Source organism: Ursus americanus, chromosome 3 (genome assembly GCF_024610735.1).
Source record: "Ursus americanus isolate L20-20 chromosome 3, mUrsAme1.1.p, whole genome shotgun sequence".
NCBI classification, from domain to species: domain Eukaryota; kingdom Metazoa; phylum Chordata; class Mammalia; order Carnivora; family Ursidae; genus Ursus; species Ursus americanus.
The window spans coordinates 31,977,189-31,990,293 of NC_142129.1; the positions used below are offsets into that span (position 1 = coordinate 31,977,189).

Sequence of the window (13,105 nt, forward strand, 5' to 3'; positions counted from 1 at the left end):
TAGAATTCTGAACTCACTTAATTTGTTGTTCTTTTGTGAAGTTCTTTGTATATAAATCAGATATTTGAGGCAACTCAGAAAGACTGAGCCCAGATGCCAGATCTCCTTTAAAACAGACCATGAGACTAAGTTCAGCCCACGTAGAACTAATAGAATCTTTCTGGTGTCCTTTGTAATTGAACCAGAAGCTGACCAACTTCCAGGAGGAAAGGGATTGAATCTCTATTTTGAGAAACGACACACTATAGGGAAACCACTATGCTCTCTCAGAAAATAGTCTTAGAGTCTGGCTAAACTATTAAACTAATCTCTTTCTTGATTAGAGTATCACTTCAAGTCAGGGTGAAATTCTTTCAGACTTAAACTAAAATAAAATCATAATGGACTACATTAAGAAATAAGAGAAAATTTTAAACTTTTATTTTTATTAAATGTAATAAGCATTTAATAAGTATGAGCAATGCTGAGGGGACAGAGACCTTATTTGTGTCATTCATCATTATATGCCTTGAATAAGCATTGTGGGTACTCTGATATTTTTCTATATGAATATGTAAATTAATGAAATCTCATTAGAAAGTATGGCTTGTTTAGTGATTTTTTTAAACACATGTCTTCACTAGAGGGTGCTGTGTAAGCATTCAATACTTTAAAAGTGTCTTCACATTTATTTGCTGGGAGATCGGATTTTTAAATCATCTGATTTATTAAAAGGTTTCATTTCCTTTGCTTTCAAAACAATGCTTTGGTATCGGATATGAAATTCATGAAATTGAGTAGCTGTTAATGGCGGCATTAACACAGATGTTTCTTTTCTTCCTCCTCCTCAGGAGACTTATGACTCCAATCATGTATGCTGCCCGAGATGGTCATCCTCAGGTTGTTGCTCTCCTTGTTGCTCATGGAGCCGAAGTTAATACCCAGGATGAGAATGGTTATACTGTGAGAACTGACTGCACAATGTTCCTTTTTATATCCTGTCATTATCAGTAGTCCACAAAAAAGTTTTTTAAGAAGTAAAAATTACAGAGGGGCTGGGTTATAATAGCTGTTTGGTGAAGAAAACAGCTGAAATGGAAAAAAAAAGGAAGGATCTGACTCTTTTTGTCCTTACCCTTGACACAAGAAGCTGCAGCACACAACAAAGCCTGGGTTCTAGAGAATTCGTTTTTACAGAAAACAGTTCAGTGATTAGCAGATAAATTATTTCATTCTATAACATCACTTGACTATGTAAAACGTTATTTGGTTTTATAAAATCAGTGAGCACTGGCAGTCTGCTTTGCAATTACAACTTTGGAAATATGTTTACATTATATTGTAAAATGAAGAGATTGCATCATTCTGTTAATTAACCATGTTCACTTTTTTATTGTGCCATAAATACTGTTGAAAAGTTTTCCTTTCTGTCTCATATACACTCCCTCTCTTTAAACAATCTTCTTTTTCCCCACTTACAGGCTTTAACATGGGCAGCACGTCAGGGTCATAAAAATGTAGTTTTGAAGTTGCTTGAACTTGGAGCTAATAAAATGCTACAGACCAAAGATGGAAAGACACCAAGTGAGATTGCAAAAAGAAATAAACATCTAGAGGTATCCTATCTATTAATTTTTCTGTGGCATGTTACATTATTATTTCAGAAATTTTGTATTATTTTGTTAGAACTTACAACTGTCATAATAGTGTATCTGGCTACTATTAAATGTTTAAATATCTAATTTTCTTTTGGCCAGGTAATGAAAACTTTATTTTACTAGAGTATTCATTTTTACTAAATAAGAGGCATTTATAATGTGGTAATTTAAAAGCTATATAAAGAAATAATAAAGTCTTATTCTGGCCCTAGAAATAAAATTATAATAGACCATTTAACAATTCAAACTGGTCCAGACTTTTAAAAATTAACTAGTGTTTTGAGAAAGCTAGTAAAATGCCAAAATTTGAATGTGTAATTATAATGTTGTTTTTTAATTTTAATTAATACATATTAAATATTTTAAAAATTAAATCCTTTAAGCTACATTTACTCCTATACATGTGACAAGGTATATAATAAAGATAACATACTTGGGTAGATGATCTACTGTCATTCACATATAAAGTCAATAATAAATATTTGCCATACATTAAATCACTTTACTGATATAAACTTTTAGTCTGAATATTAAAGTTTTTGGCCAAAGGCCTATAATTTCTAAGCAAGGATCAAATACAGTATAACAGTAAAACTAACATACAGTTCAAGAGCATCTAAACCTGAGTTTCTGAATTTCAAAGCATGTAGCATTCCAGAAGTTCCATTACATAATCAGACCATGCCACTTTTACTTCATGGAAAATAACGTTTTCTATTTTTTAATCAATCTGATAAACATGTCTCTCATTTTCCAACTCAAATCTTCATTTCCACAATTATTCTAGAGTAGTTACTAATTACGAACGCCCTGTGAAACTTCAAAAAGAAATCTACCATTTTTCTTCTAAGCTTTGAAAATTTGGAAACTTCTAATGAGTTTACTGCATTATTAAATTTAGGATAGATGACACTGAATTTGACATATTAAGAAACTTATGAACATCAAAGATTATTTTGTGTCATAAATTGTTTTTTAAAGAGATTTGATTTTGTTTTCTGGCTGATTATGTGACATAACCCTAACTTACAGAAAAGTTAGATTCTAAGTCTAAGTGATAGTATATAATAATATTACCTATATTTGAATGACTTGTTAACTTTTTGCAGATCTTCAATTTTCTTTCTTTAACTTTAAATCCATTGGAGGGAAAGCTTCAACAGCTAACTAAAGAAGAGACTATTTGTAAACTACTGACAACAGATTCTGATAAAGAAAAAGATCACATATTTAGGTAAATAACATGTTTTCATTCAACAAAATACCTATAAGTAAGTAAGAAATATGCACATTTTTAGGGGCGCCTGGGTGGCACAGCAGTTAAGCGTCTGCCTTCGGCTCAGGGCATGATCCCGGCGTTCTGGGATCGAGTCCCACATCAGGCTCCTCCATTGTGAGCCTGCTTCTTCCTCTCCCACTCCCCCTGTTTGTGTTCCCTCTCTCGCTGGCTGTCTCTATCTCTGTCAAATAAATAAATAAAATCTTTAAAAAAAAATATGCAGGTTTTTAGAAGTTTTAGTAAATGTGATGACATTTAAAATATATTTTACACTTTCACAAGCATTTTAAATATCACTGAGAACTGTCTACATTTTAAATGCTTTTTTCTCCAGAATTTTAGAAAAACTTTATATATGTGTACTAACAGTAATGAGAATAAATTCGGACTTTAAATAAAATATCAACAATGAAATTTATTTCCAAAAATGTCCAAGATTATATTTTTATTAGTGTTCAAACTAGACTGCATCTTGCTTTCTAATTCTTTTTAGATTTCTGATTTTATAAGCTAAAATTAAAAATACATTTTTTACTGAACACAGTTCAGTACATGGCCATAAAATTATTCTCTGCTTACCACATTTAAAATTATTAAATATTTACTTCCTACAATTAAAGAGATTTTCATATATAGAGACCTTGCAAGGAACGTACATAAAAGCAACTAATTTCATTCTCAGGAAAGATGAGCTACATTTTACTGTCATCATTTTCTGTGTTTACTTAATCTTCACTCAAGAAACCTTCCTTATTTCTTTGATATAACATAAGTCTAGTGTGCACATTTGTAACTGTGTTCTATATAGATTCATTCTTATTCTTTCTGTATTATAAATATATGTTGATTATGCATTTATAGTCTGTTCTGAAACTGACATTGCTATAAATATGTATAGTTCATATACAGCATTTGGAGATCTGGAAATATTTTTACATGGTCTTGGACTTGAACATATGACAGATTTATTAAAGGTAAGATTTTGTGTGAGCTACAGTGAGTTACATATGTATGTTTTTCTGTTAACTAAATATTAATTCATAAGCATGCTGATATAAAAGTGCCAAGTGTACTTTTCTCCATAATTTGTAGTAGATCCCATTTTAAACTTAAAAACATTTGAAAAATGTGTTATTCTAGAAATTTATATAAATTTGAATCTGGCTGGAATAAACAGCTTTTACTCACTGCCTGAAACTTCATAGAACTCCTCCTTGTACATTTAAGCCCTTAGTTTGTTTTCACAGTTGATCTTCCCATATAGAATATTAGAAGCATGACTTTCAGTCAAACAAATCTGGTATCAGATTCTTGCCTAATGATTAACTGAAATATGTTACTTAAATCTCTTTTTCTCATAAGGATGATAATACCTAGTTTAGGATTGTCATAGAGATTAAATTAGATCATATGCCTAGCATTGTTATAGATACTTTAGGTATGTATTATGGGGTTTGAATAGATGACAGTTATCAGCCATTCAGCTGATATGAAGCAATAAAACACTATTTAAGATAGGCTCTCTTTAGGAATATGCACATTCTGTTTAGGTAGTTCAGAATTGTACTTCATTGTACAATCTAGAAACTTCTTCCTATTTGAGAAATAGTGAGTAAAACTAAATGTTATTGATTGTGTAACATGCAGTTAGAAACTTAAAATATTCATAAAATATAATTTCTGTCAAATTTTATAAAGCTGTCTTTTATGTGAGCAAATATAAGTTATTATGATTTTCTTTGAATCTGGGAAACTGGCTATGTTTGTACTTTTTAAGGTACGTATTACGACACTCTACTGTCTACCCAGTAGTGTAGTTCTGTACCTGCATATCCTATCCTCTTTTAGAACTGAAAGTTGTCAAGGAGGGCAGCATGTAACTGACTAATTTATGACACTTGTCTACTTCCCTTTCTAAAGTTTGACTTATATTGAAAGGTGGAATTTTTTTTTCTTTTCTACAGGAAAGGGATATAACCTTAAGACACCTTTTGACCATGAGGAAAGATGAATTTACAAAGGTTAGTATCAGCTTCAAAAACTCCAGACATTATTTCATATTTTAAAAAATTCTGGATGCTTTTATTTTCTGTTTTAAAAATCCTAGGGGTAAAGACTGTAAATGATCTTTTGCTAGGTTTTTCATTAGATATGATTATGGATAACCATATTTAAAATCTTCTGTTATAGTATTAAGTTCCTTTAAGAACATTTAAAGACTTAGAGTTGGTTTTTTTTCTTTAATCATGACATCTCAACTAAAACTGGTGCTTCATTTCTTAATTGAAATAGTTTTGTAAAACAGGTTACTTAGAAATGAGGTGGCTTTTGTGTACATAGGTATGCATATGTGTCATCCAAATACTGCCTTTTGCTAGGTTCTCAAAAAGACCAAGACCTATTATTTTGTCATCTAGGATTATTAAGTAACAATTCGAAAATAAGCTTGGGAAATATTAGAGATCCTTTAATAGAATACCTAAAAAGTAATAATCTTCCTCCATGAATACACTGGCGACTTGAAATCTTCAGTATTACTACTGAAGTCAAAATACACATACTACTTAGCTAAATCCAGGAGAGGAAATTTAGTTAACACTAAAGGTAAAGACAAAGGAAGACAATCTTCATTTAATCACTGATAATATTTTAAATAATACTTTGAAGGAAAAATTGTTTTACTGTGGTGGTTTTGGAAATTTTAGTATCTAGTAATTTGCTTTTAGAATACCAGTTTTTCAAAAAATTGGCTATAGTCACTATATATCTAAACATTTTAATGATGTAACCTTGTCAGTCAGAGTTAAAAGCAAACCATCTATTATTTTTCATTGTGTTTATTTTTCTCATATGTATTTGTTTTTTCAAGATGTGAATTAATCAAGTAGAAAACTTCTTTTATAATATTGAATATTAAATTACCCAAGTATGACTGTCCTGTTGCACCTTAAAATTATTTCTACTTAGAATGGAATTACCAGTAGAGATCAGCAGAAAATTCTGGCTGCTCTTAAAGAACTAGAAGTAGAAGATATAAAATTTGGAGAATTACCTGAAGTGGCAAAGTTGGAAATCAGGTAAAATTAACATTAATATTGTTTAGAATCAGCTGTTCTTAAAAAAGAACTAAAAAGTTTAATTTTGATAGTTTCTGAGTCTTTTTACTTGATACTGTCATTTTCCCAAGGAAATGGATAGTTCATTTTACAATATATTGTATTCTGAAGTGGGGGGTACTTTATAACATCAATTTTTATAAAGTCATTTACCAAAAAGCAAAACAAGGCATCTTCTTGTTAACTCACTTAGAAACATTCTTTTATTTTTTCATTGCATTTTGTTAAATGAACTATATAAGATCTCATGCTTTTTGTATTATAGCTCTTACTCTCTTTAAATCATTTCAAGAGTCAGGTTGAAAATTCAGAGTAGTATTTTTTCACTTAGGGCAATAAGAAAGTATTTGCAGTGTAGCTCAGCTCTATTTTCATCCTTACTCTTTAAGGAATTATGTTGTCAATATATAAAGTTCGGTTTCAATATTATAAACTTGTCAAGCACTGATTATTAGTAATATTAGTAACTTAAAGCCTATTTTAAAAATAATTGTATTTGATTTTATTAATATTTTGTGGGGCAGTAAATTGCTTTAACTTTCTAAGTGAAATAATTATAGAATCACAGGAAATTGCAAAGAGATGTACAGGGAAGTCCCATGCATTCTTTACTCTGTCTCGCCCAGTTTTAACGTCTTGTATAACTATAGTACAATAGTAAAGCCAGAAAACTGACATGTGTGATACAATCCACAGAGCTTATTTGTAGTGCACCAGTTAAACATGTGTTCAATTTGTATGTGTATGTATAGCTTTATTCAGTTTTATTGCGTGTGTATCTTCACGTAACCACTGCCACAGTCAGTATACTTCACATACCGTGACCATAAAGCTCCCTCACACTGCTCCCTTATAGCCACACCCATCCCCCCAATCCCTAACAACCAATAATTTGTTATCCATCTTGGTGATGATATCATTCATGAATGTTACCTAAATGGAATCATACAGTATGTATCCTTTTTTTATTGGTTTTCACTCATCCAAATTCTCTTGAGGTTCATCCAAGTTCTGTCTTATAAAATGTACTCACAAAAGAAGTACTATCAGCACTAATGTATCCTATCTAAAAGTAACATTGCAACTATAATAAACAGGAATTAAACAAATAAATGATAGATTTCCACAACATCTTAGGATTTAGTTTTCCATGGGATAATAGATGACCCAGATTTCTCTAAAAAGCTTATTGCAAAATTAAATTATTTCTCTTTATCTTTTTCCTTATAACAAGATGATCTGTATTCAAAATAATGCCTCATCATCGTTTCAAAATACATTATAACTCTTAAATATCTAAATACTTTTAAATATTTAAAAGGATTTCAGTTGTGAGAACTTAAAATCAGCAAAACTTCTTCAATCTGTTACTTTCCTTAATTTTTTTAACTTGTCTCTGTGAAGGAATATTCTAAGTTCTATGTGACTAAATTGGAAATTAAAATTTTTAATGTAACTTATTTATATGATGGCACAGTCGCCTGTAAGAATTTACTCTGTGGAATAATAGACTTAAAGAATGTGCAGAATCCTGAATGGTTCACTTTATTAAAACTGCTGAATTTTTTAAAAAATATAACTGGCAGACATATATTCCAGGAATTTGACCTTGTTATTAAATCACAGACTTTGTTTACATGCTGTTATGAAAAAGGTTTTACTTCCCATTTGTTCAAAGTCATTCTTTAAAGAAGAATTAGTCATTAAGTCATAAGAAAACTAACAGCAGGAAAAGTTGAACTGATTGATTATAATCTTCTGGTAATGTGACTTCAACAATCTAGCTACTGATTTATTTTGTGATACTTCCCTTCTATGTGTTAAATTTTCTAAAATAGTCTGTTACAAAAACACATATGCACAGGACATTTACTTTTTTCTACACTTAACTTAGCCTTACTATGTTTGCAGAATTAGAGAATGCAATTTAAAAATAATAACTATTTCGTTACTACCTTCAGATATTTTGAACCGAAATAGTAAGCTTTCATCCATATCTTGACATTTTCAACAGTTTCTGTCCAGACCTTTTCTCTGACATTTACTCGAATATATCAAAGGTATCTCAAAACTGTGTCCATTAAGGAAATACTATTTCTCCTCCAAAAAGAAAAAGATACAGAATTTTATGTAAAAATATATTGTTCACATCTATTATTTATAAACATTCTAAAATTGGAAACTCTAAATATTTAACATCAGGGGAATGGTTGAATTACATTGCATTAATATATTCTATTCTGTCCTTCAAATTATTTTAAGACTTAATGTCATGAAAAAATACTCATAATAAGTATAAAAGGCAAATATAAAATGGAGTGTGAGGTATAATACCAGTTGTATATATGCATATGAAAAATACTGGAAGAAAATGTGTGCTATAAGAAAATATTCTGGAAGAAAATAGTACTAGTCATTATCTTTATGTGGTAAGAGTAGTGGTAATTTTAATTTTTCAGATATTTTTATTTTTTATTTGAAGGACCTTTATTTAAGGTATAAATTTTATCCCAATACTTGAGTTCACATTTTTAAAACATGGCCTTTTGTTGTAGTTAGTTTACACCATGTCATGCTGCAGTAAGAAATAATTTGTCACCCCATGCTTCTTTTTAATCCATCCCAATTAAAAATAAAATAAGATAAATAAAAATAAAAGCACTACACTTAAAAAAAGAAATAACTTCTAAATCTAAATGATTTATAATAACTTCTAAATCTAAATGATTTATAATAACAAAATTTGAGTACCTGTATCATGGCTGTACCTGAAGTGGATCTCCTTCTTGTTGTTATTCTGAGAACAGGCTGGAGAAACAACCCTACCCAGGACATGTTGCTCATATAGCACAGGGAAAAGAGAGATATATTCTAACAGCAGGTATACTGTACAGCTCTGGGGTGGGGAGTGGGCAGCCATTCACATAGTATGTGATGAATGCATACTACAGAGTTGTGATTTTTTACAACGTACCTATCAATATTCGGTGGCCCTGAAAATTATGCATCACAAGAAAAGTATGCATTTTCCTTTTATTCATTAACACTGTGTAAATTTATATTCAAGTACCATCTCTGTGAAGCATTAAGAATTCTCTAATCCCATTATACTGAGTTCATTATCTCTGAGTTTTAGATGTCTCAGCTATAAGCTAATGTTAACATCTACCTTATAGGAGTTGTTGGGAGGAATTAAAAGAATGATAAATGTAAAATAACCAATGCAGTGTCTTCATGTAATAGATACTCAAATATTGGTACTTTTGTATTCCTTCTTTATATGTCTCTTTGAATAATGAGATTATAATTGTATGTCTGCCTTTTCATGATGAAGCTTGAGACCCTCAAGATTGGAGACTTGTTTTCTTTGTATACCCAATGTCTATTTCATAGTTAATACATATTAGCTATTCTATAAATATTTTTAAAGAATCTAGTAAATATTATGACTAGACATTGAGTAACTAACCCAGTAGAATGAAGTAAATTGCTCATATTAGTGATTCCTATTTGTTTGTTTCCTCTCTTTAGTGGTGATGAGTTCCTCAACTTTCTTCTGAAATTAAACAAACAGTGTGGCCATTTAATAACAGCTGTACAGAATATCATTACTGAGTTGCCTGTAAATTCTCACAAGGTATTCTATAAAAGTTAAGAAAAGTATGAGTGCTGAAGAACATTCCAGATAAGTTAATGACAGTTCTCTAAACAGTGATGTAGTAAAGTTATATCTTTCATCTACAAAATTGCATAAAATGTAAATAAGTCAATATGTTTAATTATTACTCTTTTATATACTAATTAATTGGAAAGCTGTGCTCTAGTTCTCAGGAAAAGGAAAATGAGTCAGACCAAAAATTAAACTGATTTGTGTATTGAACTTAACATTTGTTCTTAAAGGCAATATAGTTGTTTAAAATATAAAGTGACAGGAGACCTAAGTGAAAGTTGAAACAAAACAATGTGTTGAGTGTTATTAAAAACCATATCAATATAGGGTTTTTTAATGAAGGAAAAGTTAAATAGAGAAAGTGTAAGTGACCTGTAAAAGCAAACTTTTTTATAGAGTTTTTCATGTGATTTGGTTTTAGCTATTTGTTTATAGTGAAAAATTTTTAATGCATTTGTTTTCCTCTGATTTTTATATAACACTAATATAGGAGTCATATCATTCTTAAAACCTTCATGAATTTATTTGTTCACCATAAATTTTATTATTACTAAATATTTGTCTCCATAAAGTCATACCTACATATATTTAGTAAATGTATTTAGGAAACTGATGTGACGATATAAAATCACTAACTTCTTTTTGGTGTCAGAATTTATCCTGAACAAAAAATGCTTTTCAGTTACATAATTTAATGGGTGAGAATACTGTATAATTTTTGTAGATATAAAGTTGTAAAAAGTCATTTCCCATTCTTTAAGAAAATGTAACTTTTGAAAATATTCACAGATAGTACTAGAGTGGGCTTCTCCCCGGAATTTTACTTCAGTTTGTGAAGAACTGGTTAGTAATGTTGAAGATTTGAGTGAAGAGGTCTGCAAACTAAAAGACTTAATTCAGAAGGTATTTATTTAATATTTAAAAAGGGGAAAATGATGTACTAATAATATGTCAGATGATGAAGCAGTTCTGACAAGAGCAACTTAAGCTCCCACTAAACAAGTGGGAAAAGGAAGGAAGGAAGGAAGAAATAAATATAAGAAACAAACTTTGTGGGTCATTATAGGAATGCAAACTAAAAGAACAAGATCTATCAATTTCAACTTTTAAATTAGGAAGGTAGAATGCATCACCCTACCCATTACTGGTTATTCACCAAGCTGCTATTTTCATGTGAGACTGGTGTCACAACCCCTTTCAGAAATAGTTTGGCAAGATGTGCCAAGGACCATAAAAATATTTGTATCTTTCAATAGTACATTTCAATAGTACATTTTAATGATTCCAAAATTGTATGTGCCATAATGTCCTACGCCAGGAGAATGATTTAACGGATTATGGTACACCCATTTGTTATAATGATATGCAGCCAAAAAAAAATAATGAAAGTCAAGTATCAATTTGTTAAAGATGTGAAGTTATATTTGTAAAATTTACTTACATATAAATATGCAGATGAAAAATTATGAAAATGACGTTTATCAGTTCTGTTGATGAGATAGATTTTTAGATGAAATATTCTATTTTCTAGACTTTCTTAAAGAGTGTGGGCTTTTTTGGTGTTGTTTCTGTATTCATATAGAACTATATATCTGGATTTAGGGACAGATGATATTCCCCCCCTTTAAGAAAATTGACTATGGGGCGTCTGGGTGGCTCAGTCGGTTAAGCGTCTGCCTTCAGCCCGGGTCATGATCTCGGGGTCCTGGGATCAAGTCCCATGTTGGGCTCCCTGCTCAGTGGGGAGTCTGCCTCTCACTCCCCCTGTGTGCTCTCCCTCTCTTAATGAGTAAGATCTTTTTAAAAAAAGAAAAGGAAAATTGGCTATAACAAGATCTAAGTCAATAGGGAACTCTGTTGAATATAGGTAATAAAGGAAAACACTTTCATTTGACTCAAGAACGCACTTCTGAGTTCTCTTAGTCTATTTAATAAATACCTTTGGTATCTATAATCTTTTTTTGAAATAGCAGAAGTGAATGTTAGATGATGCATTTAATTTGTATAGCTTCAACCCGTAAGTCATTTGATATTTTCATTAATATTTTATCAAAAAAAGTTCTTCTCAAAATCAACTTTATACATATATGTTCCAGGTAATTTGTCATCCTAGCTATTAATATGTGTCAATTAAAAGGAGTCTTTAAGAAGTGAACAGAAAATTGTGAAGTAAATTTTACAAAATAATAAGGGAATAAATAAATTTTAAATGGGGCAAATGAGCAGTGTATCTCAAAATTCTTGTAGAAGATACCTCCTTTCTAGAGAAAGAGGCATCTTAGAAGTTGTATTATCTCTGACATTTATTCGTTCACAGGCCTAAGAGTGCCTGCTGTATGTCAGGCAGCTGCGCTACCCGTTAGTCTCCTAACTACACTCCTTCCACTTTTGTGTTCCTTTAACCCACACCACTCCTCAAACAAACCTTCTTGTACAAACATCTGATTTTCTATTTTCTGAACTTGTTGACAACATGAAAATTATAACACCACTCATCTTCACTACCTTCATCATCTTGAAGAAGTGAAGAAAAATGGTATTGATTTTACTTAGCATGGTATTTTTCATGAAGATCCCGGAGAAATTTGGAAGGACTATGTAAGGATACTTCCTGCAAAGCATCATCCTTTAATGTTTATAGTGTAGGAAATTCCCCCAAGACATCTTTTCCTCAGGATTGGTAATTATTTGGTTTCTCCAAAATGAACTAAAAACATTTGGGGAGGGGGAAAGAAGACTGAGATGAAATTAGAGAAGACAGGTTTTTCCTAAAGGAATGAAATTACGAAACACTACTCTAGGGGTGACTTTGACTCTAAAACATAAATAATTCAGTCAGGTACTGATATTTAATAATGTGTACCTATAAGGAGAAATTTTAGCTTTCCTTAGCTAAACAAAGTCTTTTTTCTATGGCCTTCTCTACCCTGAATTTATAATTTCTATATAAGAACCAAACTTGAAAATACATTTATTGGTTTATAATAATGGCAGATACAGTTCTTTGCTCAGGAAAGTCTTAACTTTTAAGCAAGCTATTACATTGGTTTTTCTGGCTTAGTCTAAAGTAGTAATCACCATAGTGAGATTTGATTTAGAGAGCTGTGAAGGCTTCCAGATTTGGGAGTATGCTATTATGCCTGTTTAGCTTATGATACTTGTTTACCAATAATAACTGAAGCAAATTTAAAAAAAATATGAGTTACCATAGATAAGTGTATGGAGGTAACAAAGAGAGAGGGTAGGAGAGGTCAAGGCTAGACTTAGCACCACATCACTCTCTTTCATAGCAACACACTGACAGGCTCCTGTCAGAAAGGGTCATTCTAAATAATTGGTTACTAAAAGGAATGGCTGTCTCAGGATTCAGTAAATGGAGCATCAGTGTCAAAAAGGAATCTGT

At 30.9% G+C, this 13,105-nt stretch overlaps 1 protein-coding gene and 1 long non-coding RNA gene across 3 annotated transcripts in view; one reads left to right on the forward strand and one right to left on the reverse strand.

The window, feature by feature from the left end:
* LOC148110360 (uncharacterized) overlaps positions 1-13,105 on the reverse strand; it is a 104,288-nt gene that overhangs the window by 47,362 nt on the left and 43,821 nt on the right. The gene's annotated exons all lie outside the window — the stretch shown is intronic.
* The window catches only part of ASZ1 (ankyrin repeat, SAM and basic leucine zipper domain containing 1), a 49,093-nt gene that overhangs the window by 34,664 nt on the left and 1,324 nt on the right, over positions 1-13,105 (forward strand). For both annotated transcript variants that reach the window (XM_045793638.2, XM_045793640.2), the window contains 8 exons: positions 831-942; positions 1,461-1,595; positions 2,747-2,871; positions 3,815-3,890; positions 4,881-4,937; positions 5,884-5,993; positions 9,564-9,669; positions 10,492-10,605. In XM_045793638.2, coding sequence (XP_045649594.1) covers positions 831-942; positions 1,461-1,595; positions 2,747-2,871; positions 3,815-3,890; positions 4,881-4,937; positions 5,884-5,993; positions 9,564-9,669; positions 10,492-10,605 — 835 coding nt within the window. The remainder of the gene's footprint in view (positions 1-830; positions 943-1,460; positions 1,596-2,746; positions 2,872-3,814; positions 3,891-4,880; positions 4,938-5,883; positions 5,994-9,563; positions 9,670-10,491; positions 10,606-13,105) is intronic.